Source organism: Oreochromis niloticus, linkage group LG9 (assembly GCF_001858045.2).
Source record: "Oreochromis niloticus isolate F11D_XX linkage group LG9, O_niloticus_UMD_NMBU, whole genome shotgun sequence".
Classification (NCBI taxonomy): Eukaryota; Metazoa; Chordata; class Actinopteri; order Cichliformes; family Cichlidae; genus Oreochromis; species Oreochromis niloticus.
Genome location: NC_031974.2, coordinates 3,704,228 through 3,717,794, shown reverse-complemented (window position 1 = coordinate 3,717,794; position 13,567 = coordinate 3,704,228). Strand labels below are relative to the sequence as shown.

Sequence of the window (13,567 nt, the reverse complement as noted above, 5' to 3'; positions counted from 1 at the left end):
GTGGAGACTGAAAACAGAGAATGGTTTCATTTTGAAATACTTAATAACCTCGGCTAAAGATGACACCAGACAGCGTGACAGGGTCTGACAATGAGTGGTGTCGTCGTCCTAGCCGACCTCGGCAGTTATTCTCACGCCATGACCAAAAACTCCTGCAGTGTCACAGCAGATAGAGGAGGAGTCACAGAGGAGTGTAACAGCTGTGACAGATGCAACAGGAGGACGAGCTCCAACAGTAAACACACTGTGAAGACAGGAAAGCAGTCACGAGTGATGTTGGTCCTGTTTTTATCTCCACTAACACCTCTCCAACGTCGCATGTAACAGAACACAGACACATCTGATTATCAGGGACCACAACCCACATCTTTGCCTCACTATGTTTATAAGAAGAGACTGAAAATAATGATTCTCCCACCACATCACCAACACTTTTATGGCAAACAGATAATAGTGTATAGTGTGTAGTATAATAGTAGACTATACTAATAATAGTGTGTAGTATAATCATAAATCTGGCAAATGTTGAAAACTTCTATACAATCTCAATATTATGGAGGATCAGAAGAGTCAAAATGCATCATCTCATGCTTCCATAATAAATTGTGCAATAAAACATGAGTAAATTTATTTCATGTTAAAAAACATTTTTGAATTCCTATTTTTAAAAAGATTTTAAAATCTTTTAAAAAATAAAATCAAAGATTTACTTTGTACATTTAAAATGGTGATTCCACTCCTCATTTGAAAATCCATTTCTTCACTGCATTTCCCTTTCCTCTTAGCTCAGGATTACCATATTAGGTATTAGCTGACCTCTGACCTTATATTCCACTTGGGTGGTGTCAGAGTCTCGTCTCTGTTTTTATAGATGATGTGGTTCTGTTGGCTTCATCAGGTGATGGCCTCCAGCTCACAGTGGAGCTGTGTGAATGAGGATCAGCATCTGAGGCCATGGTCCTCACCTGGGAAAGGGTAGAGTCCACCCCTTGGTTTAGAGACGAGTTCCTGCCCCAAGTGGAGGAGTCTCAGGGTTTTGTAAAGAAGGGGGAGGGGAGCAGGAATCAACAGACAGACTGTTGCTGCGGTAACAGTGAGGTGGACGCTGTATCGGTCTGTCGTGGTGAAGACAGAGAGAGCTGAGCGTGACAGCGAAGCTCTAGATTTACCGGTCGATCTACGTCCCTGCCCTCACCTATGGTCACGAGCTGTGGGCAGTGACTGCAAGAACCACATTGTTGTTACAAGGGGGGCAAATACATTTTCTCTGAAGGGTAGCTGGTGTCTCCCTTGGAGACGGGGTGAGGAGAATCCCCTTCACAACAGCCAACCAAGCGAACAAGACTCTCCAGGAGGTAAACATTTAAATATCCAAGTCTACCATGAAGAGAAAACTGCATGAAGGTAAGATGGTGCATTATAATTCATTGCATGTGTTTTACATTAAGAATGGAGGATAAACCGTCCACTTTCACTCTGTCTGCAGCAGCAAGTGGCTCTTTGTTGTTTGGCTCCACTGAAACAGGAGAATCCAGCTGTTAGCCGTAATGTTGGTGTTTGTAAAGCACTTTATAACCAAGGACTGAGTTTTTATTTTACAAATTAAACTATTAACCTGCACTGATCAATGATGTTAATGATCACATCTGGACTCACCGAGCCTTTCTGCAGTTCCTCACAGCTGGAATCAGTCTCAGTCGTCCCTCCTTTGAAGCTTTGTACTTCTGCAGGTCCAACTCATCCAGAACCTCCTCTGACATCTGCAGCATGAAGGCCAGAGCTGAGCAGTGGATCATAGGGAGGTCCTTTGACCTTTTCTTTGACTTCAGGAACTCTTGGATCTCCTGATGTACTGAGAGGTCGTTCATCTCCATCAGACAGTGGAAGATGTTGATGCTTCTGTCAGGAGAGGATTTAAACATCTTGTTATTCTTCAGGTTCTTAATGACTCTCTGGATGGTTTCTGGACTGTTCTCTGTCTGACCCAGCAGACCTCCTAAGAGTCTCTGGTTGGACTCCAGACAGAGGCCATGAAGGAAGCGAACAAACAGGTCCAGGTGGCCATTTTTACTCTGGAGGGATTTCTCCATGGCTTGTTTAAGGAAATCATCCAGAGATGACTTCTTGCATGTTTTTCCCAGGAAGTCCTTCAGCACCTTTGTCTTCCCCTTGGTGTGACAGTGGAACATGTAGACTGCAGCCAGAAACTCCTGAATGCTCAGATGAACAAAGCAGTAGACTGGTTTCTGGAAGATCACACACTCTCTTTTGAAGATCTCTGTACAAACTCCTGAGTACACCGAGGCCTCTGTCACATCCAGACCACACTGCTCCAGGTCTTCTTGGTAGAACATGATGTTTCCTTTCTCCAGATGTTCAAACGCCAGCCTCCCCAGCTTCAGAAGAACTTTCCTGTCAGCCTTCGTCAGCTTCTGTGGACTCGTCTCATGTCCCTCATGGTACTTGTTCTTCTTCCTCTTTGTCTGAACCAGCAGGAAGTGTGAGTACATGTCAGTCAGGGTCTTGGGCAGCTCTCCTCTCTGCTCTGTAGTCAACATGTGCTCCAGAACTGTAGCAGTGATCCAGCAGAAGACTGGGATTCTACACATGATGTGGAGGCTCCTGGATGTCTTCATGTGGGAGATGATTCTGCTGGACAGCTCTTCATCGCTGAATCTCCTCCTGAAGTACTCCTCCTTCTGGGCGTCAGTGAAGCCTCGTACTTCTGTTACCCTGTCGACACATGTAGGAGGGATCTGATTGGCTGCTGCGGGTCGGGAAGTTATCCAGACGAGAGCCGAGGGAAGCAGATTCCCCTGGATGAGGTTTGTCAGCAGCTGGCTGACTGATGACTTCTGTGTGACATCAGACAGCAGCTTCCTGTTGGTGAAATCCAATGAAAGTCTGCTTTCATCCAGGCCGTCAAAGATGAACAAAAGCTGAGAGACAGCCAGCTTCTCTGCTGTGACCTTCTGTAATGTTGGATGGAAAACATGGAGCAGCTCCAGAAGACTGTACTGCTCATCTCTGATCAGGTTCAGCTCCCTGAATGAAAGCAGAACCACCACACTGACATGTTGGTTCTCCAAGCCCTCTGCCCAGTCCAGAGTGAACTTCTGCACTGAGAAGGTTTTTCCAACACCAGCCACGCCGTTGGTCAGAACCACTCTGATGGGTCTCTGTTGGTCAGGTAAGGCTTTAAAGATGTCCTGGCACCTGATTGGAGCGTCATGGAGGGCGTCCATCTTGGAAGCTGTCTCCAGCTGCCTCACCTCATGTTGGGTATGAACCTCTTCACTCTGTCCCTCTGTGATGTAGAGCTCAGTGTAGATCCTGTTGAGGAGGCTTCTACTTCCTGTTTCATCACTTCCTTCAGTCACACGTTCACATCTCCTCCTCAGACTGATCTTATGTTCATCTAAAACCTCCTGCAGACCAACATCTGCTGAAAGAAAGAAAAACAGAAAGAAAACTCTTCAATGTCTGAACAACAACAAGAAGTCCAGTTTTCAGAAACGAGTCCATCAGCAGACAGATGTTCAGTCTTACTTTGTACACAGCTGCTCTGACTGGCTGTCTGCAGTCCAGCTCTGCTTCTGGATCTTTCTCCACACTGGGGACAGGAGGAGTCTCCTGATGAAGCAGACTGGTCCCAGTATGAGGAGATGCACTGTCTGCAGAACCAGTGTCCACAGCTGGTAGAGACTGGATCCTTCAGGACGTCCTGACACAAAGCACAGCAGGACAGCTGCTCCTCCTCACAAACACCGCTCCTCTTCCTCTTCCTCCCTCTGTGAACACATTTCTTTATCAGTAAAATCATTGACTGTCAGTGACAAACATCCAGATGTGATGACACTGTGCAGAAGCTCTGATGGTCACAGAGAAAAGTCAAAGTGGAGAAACTTGTGTTTGAGTTCAGAATCCAAGTTTCCTTTGCTGTTCCTGTCTTATTAAACACAGAGTGATCAGCCTACAAACTCCACAGTAAAAGCCTTCATCACACAGCTGATTATGTCCTTCACTGGATGTACTGGAAGTTTGGGATCCATCACTTTGAACTGACCTTTGACCTCCTCTAAAAACTGTGGTGGAGCAGCGGTGTCACATTCAGAGCTTTCAGCTTTATTTTGAAAGAGTTCAGTCAGCAGGAAGTGAACTTCTGGGTTCTGATTTTCTTTCTCTTATTTTACAGAAGTGAAGAAGAAGAACTAAAAGCTTTGAAATGATCTGAGTGATATTTTTGAACATTACAAACTGAGTTCAGCCTCCAGCAGTAACTTTGTTTCATGATGCCTCCTGATGATGTTTGATTACAAACCTGTTTATGTGTCAGACATTCATCACATGAACACAGGCAGAAAAAAGCAGCCAATGAAACAAATGACAGAAACGTCTTCATTCACTGCCATCATCCATGTTTTCTATGTCCAGATGTTTGTAAAGAACACGTGTGCAGCGCTTTGTTCTGAGTATCTGCTGTCAGCACACAGAGCAGCAATAACTACAACCACACGTTTCTGTAGATGCTGAACATCAGCCTGGAGGAATCTGACCTCAGGTCTGCACACAGAGCAGCTTCACCTCTGGGATGATGCTGCTTCAGCTCCTTCTACAATCAGGCAGAAGCTTCTGCACCATCAGGACACAAACAGAGAGGAGCTTCTATCCTCAGACCGTCCAAGTCCTAAATCAGAACGTGCTCCCCTCATAGCAGCACCATCAGGGTTTAAACAGGACCTCACATCATGTTCTTGTCTCACTGTCATATTTCAGATCATATCTGATTCATGATGACGTCACAGCTGCTGCACTGATCCTGCTGCTTCATTACTGCTGATATTACTCTGCTCACTTACTCTGTTTACATCACTTTGCTCATCTGCTCTGCTCTGTCAGTACATGCTGTGCTAATGTGGCATAAAGCACGTTAACATCTGCACAATGTTTCATTATTTCATTTAATGATTGTTTCTAATGTTTTGTCCAGTCACAGGAGCAGCTCAGCACATTTCACTGTGTTGGACGTGTTTGACGATGCCTGTGACAAACAAACAGCCTCGGACTCTTCAATCTTCTTCTTTCTTTGGAGATCAGCTCAGTGGCCTGTTGAGACCATCTTTCTGTTTCTGATGACTCAGTTCAGATTATTATCCTGATACTTTCTTTTAAAATGTGATGAAATCATTTATCTGATGTTCTAGCACAAATACACCAAAACAGTCCCAAACAGCATAAACCACCACGTTACACACAGTGTAACGTGGTGGTTTTATCATCTTCTTTTAAACTCTAGATTGTGAAACAGGCATGAATAAAGATTTGCTTTTTGCCTGCGAGTCTGTGTTTGAGTCTTCACCGAGTGTTTGACAAATGTCACCTGTTCAAACACACAATTTATTAAAAACTAGCATTATCACTGTTAGGAATAAACTATGATGTCACTGGTAGAATTACAGTCAGCAGATCTCTTACATGGTCGGCTGAGCTCCATGATTGAAGAACATTGTTGGTGCAGGTTCCTGACTGAAGTTTAGAGGTCTTTCTTTGGACCAGTCACTCCTCACAGACACACAGCTGGATACTGGAGACTGTGACCTTTGACCTCTGCAAACACAAACATCAGTTACTGATAGATTCTGACATGAACACCATATAAACAGCTGATCGTCCATCACTCACAAATTTCTATCAGACTGTGAGCTCCTTTACAGAAATGTGACATCATCACAAACAGCTGATTGTTCTGTTGGTACCAACATGGCTGCAGCCGCCACAGATCAGCACAAACACAGATTATTGATCTGATCAGAGATGTTTCTGCTGTGAACAACATGTCAGATTATTCCAGTCTACCTCTTAATTTCTATGGCTTTGGGTAGATCCAGCTGACACACAGTTTTCCATCAGTGTGTTTGATTACATCATGACAAATAAATTGATTATTGATCAGTGTGTTCTGTCTCTAAAGCCTCATACAGATGAGTTTAATTTAAATATTCTACAGTAAATGTTTCAGAGCAACAACCTTTAAACTCTGAGTCAGCAGATCTCTTACATGGTCAGCTGAGCTCCATGATTGAAGAACATTGTTGCTGCAGGTTCATGACTGAAGTTTGGAGGTCTGTCTTTGGACCAGTCACTCCTCACAGACACACAGCTGGATACTGGAGACTCTGACCTCTGACCTCTGCAAACACATCAATTATTGATAAATTCTCTGGTTAAAATCTTTGAACTCTAAACACACAAACTGGATAATGTGATGGTTCCTGTCAGTGACAGTAATCTCAGATTAGATTACAAACAGCTGCAGAGACGTTCACAGGAAAACAAGGAGGATATGATTTTGTGTCATTCAGTCTGCACATTAGTACAGAAAGCACTGTGTACACGTTTAAAATGTCATGTCACATTTGACCTCTGACCTCTCCTTCAGTTTCAATTCAATTCAGTTTTATTTATACAGCATTAAATCACAACAACAGTCGCTTCAAGGCGCTTTATAGGGAGACGCTACAATAATATATACAGAGAAAAACCCAACAATCATATGACCCCCTATGAGCAAGCACTTTGGCAACAGTGGGAAGGAAAAACTCCCTTTTAACAGGAAGAAACCTCCGGCAGAACCAGGCTCAGGGAGGGGCGGGGCCATGTGAGAGGAGGAGGGCAGGATAAAGACATGCTGTGGAAGAGAGACAGAGGTTAATAATAACTAATGATTAAACACAGAGGTGTGTGAACACGGAGAGGGAAGAAGAGACCAAGAGGTCACAGATTTGTTTTGGAGGTCAAACTGATAATAACACTATAGAGCTGTTTAAAACTATGTTCTTTACTGCACACATACAGACCTGTAGGGATGTACAGGGATTCTAATTACCACGTTACTCTGACCTCTGACCTCTTCCTCAAAGTCAAATCAGGTGCTGATGGTTCTGAGTTTGGTCATGTTTGGGTTTTGTGTGCATGTTGTTGGATCATCATGTCTGCATCATGTTGTCTTCTGGTTATAGAGTTTTATTTACGTCCCTGTGGTGATTCTGTGTTGTTCGCTCCCTGTTTGCTTAGCCTATGGGTTGGATTCCTGTTCCTGCCTGAAAATATCTGAAAACTTTATTTTGTGACCCAGAAAGAGAAATAAAAGTAATTTTAAAACTTAGTAGCGGCCGCCATTGTTGGAAACTGGAATTGGCTGGGCCGCGCTATGAATTCTGGGATATGGTGGGCCACGAAGGACACACCCGACCCATCCTTCAAATTCGGGGAAATGAAGGACGCATTTGTCGGCCGCATTTGAACGAGACGACGAACTGGGACAGCCTTCGTCGCCTGGCTGTGACGTAGTCGGCCTTCAAATGCGGCCTCCGGAAGATGCAGCCGACGTTTTGGGACACAGCTTGTGTCTGGCTCTGTGTCAGTCATTTCCTGTTTTATTTTGACATTCTCTCATCTTGTGTGCACCGTGTTCAGTTTTGCTTCCCCTGTCTCATTAGTTTCAGCTCTGTTCCCACCTGTTCCCTCATCATCCTGTGTGTGTTAATGAGTCTCCCTCAGTTCTTTGTTGTGTTCCTCCTCATGATACTTTCAGTCTGGCTCATGTTTGATCAATTTTCAGGTTATCAGTAATAAAGCTGTTTTTGAGTTTTCCTTCGTGTTTCCTGAGCCTTGAATTTGGATCCTTCTCTGCCACACATGCTGACAGGATCATGAAGCCACTCGATTCTCCTGGATTACAGGATCTAAACACAGAATAATAGTTTCCTTACATTGTTGGTGCAGGTTCCTGACTGAAGTTTGGAGGTCTTTCTTTGGACCAGTCACTCCTCACAGACACACAGCTGGATACTGGAGACTGTGACCTTTGACCTCTGCAAACACAAACATCAGTTACTGATAGATTCTGACATGAACACCATATAAACAGCTGATCGTCCATCACTCACAAATTTCTATCAGACTGTGAGCTCCTTTACAGAAATGTGACATCATCACAAACAGCTGATTGTTCTGTTGGTACCAACATGGCTGCAGCCGCCACAGATCAGCACAAACACAGATTATTGATCTGATCAGAGATATTTCTGCTGTGAACAACATGTCAGATTATTCCAGTCTACCTCTTAATTTCTATGGCTTTGGGTAGATCCAGCTGACACACAGTTTTCCATCAGTGTGTTTGATTACATCATGACAAATAAATTGATTATTGATCAGTGTGTTCTGTCTCTAAAGCCTCATACAGATGAGTTTAATTTAAATATTCTACAGTAAATGTTTCAGAGCAACAACCTTTAAACTCTGAGTCAGCAGATCTCTTACATGGTCAGCTGAGCTCCATGATTGAAGAACATTGTTGCTGCAGGTTCATGACTGAAGTTTGGAGGTCTGTCTTTGGACCAGTCACTCCTCACAGACACACAGCTGGATACTGGAGACTCTGACCTCTGACCTCTGCAAACACAAACACATATATGTTACATCTAGGGATGGGTATCAAAACCCGGTTCTTGTTGAGAACCGGTTCCCACTGTTTCAATTCCTTGGAATTGTTTGCCATTTTTGCAAACGATTCCCTTATCGATTCCAGTCGCCCCGAATGACGTCACCACGTTGCGGAGCGTCATTTACCTGGCAGGGCGCCTAGGCGGCTCAAACGCTAAAAAGTTTGGTTATACTTTACAAGAACGGATGACAACAGGGCAACTTGCAATACTTGCAAAGTAGATATTTCATTTAAGGGAGGAAACACTACGAAGATGCAAAAGCATTTGCTCACAAAACACGCGATGACCTTAAATGAATGTCGTGTTTTTAATTCCGCTCCGGACTCGTGAATCTCAACCCAGCAGCAGCAGCGGTAACGTTTGCACGTCCTCTCCCGTTAATGCGGCAGGTAAATAATCAGCTAACAGTGCCTATTATGTTAGCGCGATCTGCCTTATTACAAAACCTGCCATTACTGTGCATTTAGGTGACCATGATGAGACAGACAGAGTCTGGCTGGCAGTTCTCGCTGCAGTCTACCGTTAGCGTCTCCTTTCAGGCCAGGATAGATGAATGTCACCGAGCAGTGACTAAGTTTGTGGTCAAAGGCTTGCACCCATTTGCCCCGATTTTCGGTAAGTGAATGTGTTTAATTGTAGGCAGGGACATTACTGGATATTCTTGTGTAATTGCTACAGAATAATTTATGTTATACTTTGTTATTGCTACAGAAGAATATTTATTTTATTAATTTACATTTACAATTTTTTTCCCCGGGGACCCTGTGACACCCCATTGAAGAGCCGTAGGCTGTGGATCTCTTAAGATCTCACTGTTGGGTTTGTAAGGCCATGTTACTCCTAAATTTCTATCTTGTTCAAAGAGAAGATATAAAACAAAGTTCTAAGCTAATCGACCTTAGTGTTCTCCTTTTTAAAAAAGAATCGATAAAGAATCGAATCGTTAAACAGAATCGAAAATGGAATCAGAATCGTGAAAATCTTATCAATACCCATCCCTAGTCACATTCATATCATAAAAAACATGATTATTGATTTTAGACAGTCTTCTCATAGCTCATCACCTACCATCATTAAAGCTGCTGATACTGAGATTATGGAGAGTTTAGCAAGTATTGTCTTAAGTAATGTCTCATCTGAAATGTTGTCCTTCTTTTACAGAAGTTGTATTGAATCTGTCGTGTCTTTCTGTATCGCTGCTTGGTTTCATGACTCTGAAGAACAAGAATCAGTTGGGACTTTTGTTAAATCTCAGGGCGTTGGCAAGACCGTCTTTTGGCCATTTATAACAAGCATGTGCTGAGGAAGGCTCATTTTATTGTTAATTGTTAAAGTACTGAATAGAACTGAGACCGAGTCCAGCCGCTCTCCAGGAGACTGGTTCCAGAGCCCAACTATATCTAGCCAGTAACTCTCAACTTCACGCACTAACTCAGGCTCCTTCCCCACCAGAGAGGAGAGATTCTGTGTCCCAATTGTTAGTCTTGGTAGCCGGGGATGGGTCTGCCAGGCCCTCCACTCCTGGTCGCCAACTGACACACATTGCAGGTGACCTCTATGGCGCCTCCTGCAGGTGGTGGGCCTGCAGGAGGATGGGCCTATCAGACTTTCACATGAATTAAAAGTCTGTCTGGGTCTTTGGTTGATTAATAGGCTGGTGTGGAAAATTGCTGCTTGCCCCTCGGCCTGTTTAAACTAACATAATCATCCTGCTGCAACCAGGTTTCTGTAAGGCAGAGTAAATCGATTTGTTGATCAATTATTAAGTCATGTACTAACAGAGACTTGGAGGAGAGAGAGACCTAATCGATTTGTTGATCAAACACATGTGTAGTATTCATATCAGTTACTAAAACTGTAAAATATTGAGCTTCAGACTGAATCTCCACTGCTGTGTGTAATCAGATTACAAGCAGTTCAGTTGTTTTTGCTGTTGTTTCAGCCTCATGTTCACACAAACATTCACATCATCTCCAACTAGCACATAGTTTTCCATCAGTGTGTTTGATTACATCATGACAAATAAATTGATTATTGATCAGTGTGTTCTGTCTCTAAGGCCTCATACAGATGAGCTTTATTTAAATATTCTACAGTAAATGTTTCAGAAGAACAACCTTTGAACTCTGTGAGTTAGCAGATCTCTTACATGGTCAGCTGAGCTCCATGATTGAAGAACATTGTTGCTGCAGGTTCATGACTGAAGTTTGGAGGTCTGTCTTTGGACCAGTCACTCCTCACAGACACACAGCTGGATGCTGCAGATGCTGCTCCGTCCTCTTCCTCCATCTTCTTGATGTCCGGGTGGAGTTAGTCTGAGAGGTAAACACACACACACTCAGAGGTGCTGTTGTACTGGAAGCATCACACTGACTCTAATGTTGGAGCTTTGGCCCTAAAGTCCAAACCAGTTATTTTAGAGGCTCAAAGTCTTTAGAAAAACACCATGGTGAGGAGCCCACATGTTACGGCTCCTTTGGAGAGAAGCTGAGGATCACTGCAGGAAGTGACCTCATGAAAGCAAAGTGCTGTTTGTGAGCAGGATGACTCTGTGTTATTGGGGTAGGGGTGGGTGTAGCTCAGGTGGTAGAGCAGGTCCGCCACCAATCAGATGGTTCGATCCCAGGCTGCCTCCTGGCTGCATGCCAAATATCCTTGGGCAAGATACTAACCCCATGTTTGCCTACTGGTGGTGGCCAGTGTCCGGCAGCCTCGCCTCCGTCAGTGCGCCCCAGGGCAGCTGTGGCTACAATGTAGCTTGCCATCACCAGTGTGTGAATGTGTGTGTGAATGGGTGAATGACTGAATGTAGTGTAAAGCGCTTTGGGGTCCATAGTGACTGAGTAAAGTGCTATACAAATGCAGGCCATTTACCATTTATTGGACCTGCTCTGTGTTCTACATATGATCAATACTTCAAATATCTGTAAACATGTCATCTTATACTTTGTCACATCTGTCTTTAAAAATAGATTTTAATGTCACAGAGTTCTTTTCTACCTTTATTGATTTATTTTGGAATAAATTAAATATAAAGGAGCCAAAAACTGCCTGCAGCTTCTGCTCTGTGACAGGAAACTACTGTCAGGCTCAACATGACTTCAGATTATTCATCACAGAGTTTATAGATCACAGGACACGTTACAGTTTTATTGTCGCTATTTTAGCTTAAAAAAACCGCTGTGATAAAGTCTTACTGTGAATCTGCCCGCTCAATGGCTAATAACTTGAGATTGACAGGTGGTTATCCAATCAGCGTGAGGCCTCACACGGACATAAAACTCTTAAAGTTTGTTTCTGAAGGGATTTTCAGATCAGACCTGATGTTTCTGCTACAGCCTGTTTACCGATATAATCAATATCAGATATCAGAGCAACAGAAACGTCGGTGATCAGGACGCCGGGACTGAGAACAGGAAGTGGCTCAAACGTCGCACTTTCATAAAGTCAGCCTGAACTCCTCTGACGGAGACTCTTTTTAAGCGTACACGGCTTGATGCGTACTTTGAATTGGAACAGTATTTGGTCTGTGAGTGATGACGTATCACAAGTCCACGAGAACGCAAGTCCACACAAGTACGAATGTTAAGAAACCGCCTGAGACTTTTCCACTGTCGCCATTTTAGTTTTTAAAAATGCCGTGATAGGGGCGGGTCTTTCTGTGAATCTGCACGTTCATTGGCTAATAACTTGAGATTGACAAGTCGTTATCCAATGAGCGCGCGGCCTCTCCCGACATAAAGTTGTTTCCTTTGAAAAACCAAAGTCTGATTATTTTTGCCTCCACTGACGGAGCCTGTTGTTCCCGCCACAGAGACACAGTAATGTCAGAGCGGTGTTAGCACTCACCTGCCTCAGCACAGCTCTCACTCTCCTCCTGCGCTCTCACACTAAACGGAGGCTCAGCTAAACTGCGCACTTCGCTTCACTTCCTCTCTACTTACAGGAAACCAGCGGAGTGGACGGAAAGTGCTGAGAGGAGCCGATCGGGCTCACATTTCACCCACAGACACGAACAGCGTGGAATTATTTTATGTCATAAGAAGAAACATATTCATGTTAACACTCACCTGCCTCAGCACAGCTCTGACTCTCCTCCTGCTGCTCTGAACAGTGTTGCCAACTCCTCAGTAAGGAAAATCGCTATTGGCTGTCCTAAAAGTCGCTAGAAGTCGCTAAATGACGCCATCACCTAATTTGCATAATTGGTCACGCTAATATAATTGTAACCTATGTTGTTGGAGAGAGAAATAACATCGTGGAAGAGACATAAAGTGAGTAAAAAACGTCCTAAATGCATTTAGAGTTTATTTAGAACTGCAAATTAAATTTCTTTTAGCAATTATTGTTTTTTTAATGTCACAATTCCAACCCTGCTCCTTTACCCAGGCTTGGACCGGCAAAAGTGACCCAAAATAGGCACTCTGGTGGAGTTACTTTGTGTTTGTGTGTGTTTATAAGTAGTTTTAAACCTTGTGATCCACAAAACAGCATAAGAGTAAAAGATTAAAAGAAGAACTGACTGCGTTACAGCACCCGCTGCTTGTTGAGAGTAAAAGCGATACGCGCTTTCACGTCTTTTTTTAGCGACTTTTTATAGAAAAAAAGTCGCTAGGGGGTCTGAAAACTCGCTAAATATAGCGACAAAGTCGCTAAGTTGGCAACACTGGCTCTGAACGGAGGTTCAATACTTTCACTTTCACTGCTCCTCCCTAAACACAGAGGATGCTGGGACTTGTAGTTTTTACCTTAAGACTTAAAGTTTTTATCTTCCGGTGCGATCTTCCTCTTTGTTTTTTGTGTATACTTTATTAATCCCCTGTGGGTAAATTATGCATGTAACCCATTCACTCAGTGGTTAATCCTGGCTCTGATGTTCTGAGAGGCTTCCCCGACTCTCTGCAAACACTTTTTAAACCACTTTACAGAAAAAATGTGTTTTCTTACAGTTCCACTTTCTCCTGTGTTTAATCAGGTTTCTGCTTCGGGATGCACCTCATCCTTCCAGCGGTTTGAGCCGGTGTCACTCTCTGCCCTGAAGGGGATAATTGAGCATC

At 43.7% G+C, this 13,567-nt stretch overlaps 1 protein-coding gene across 8 annotated transcripts in view; it reads right to left on the bottom strand.

Annotated features, from left to right (window-relative positions):
* Positions 1-12,692, bottom strand: part of LOC102077871 (NACHT, LRR and PYD domains-containing protein 12) — a 36,466-nt gene extending 23,774 nt beyond the window's left edge. For 4 of the 8 annotated variants that reach the window (XM_019353197.2, XM_025910268.1, XM_025910273.1 and 1 more), the window contains exons 1-8: positions 12,581-12,692; positions 10,660-10,825; positions 8,326-8,457; positions 7,773-7,874; positions 6,059-6,190; positions 5,476-5,607; positions 3,550-3,791; positions 1,657-3,445 (exon numbers count right to left, since the gene is read on the bottom strand). In XM_019353197.2, coding sequence (XP_019208742.1) covers positions 1,657-3,445; positions 3,550-3,791; positions 5,476-5,607; positions 6,059-6,190; positions 7,773-7,874; positions 8,326-8,457; positions 10,660-10,799 — 2,669 coding nt within the window. In that variant the 5' untranslated portion in view covers positions 10,800-10,825; positions 12,581-12,692. The other 4 variants (XM_025910272.1, XM_025910270.1, XM_025910269.1 and 1 more) reach the window with 4 other exon arrangements.
* Positions 12,693-13,567: the final 875 nt, after the last annotated feature.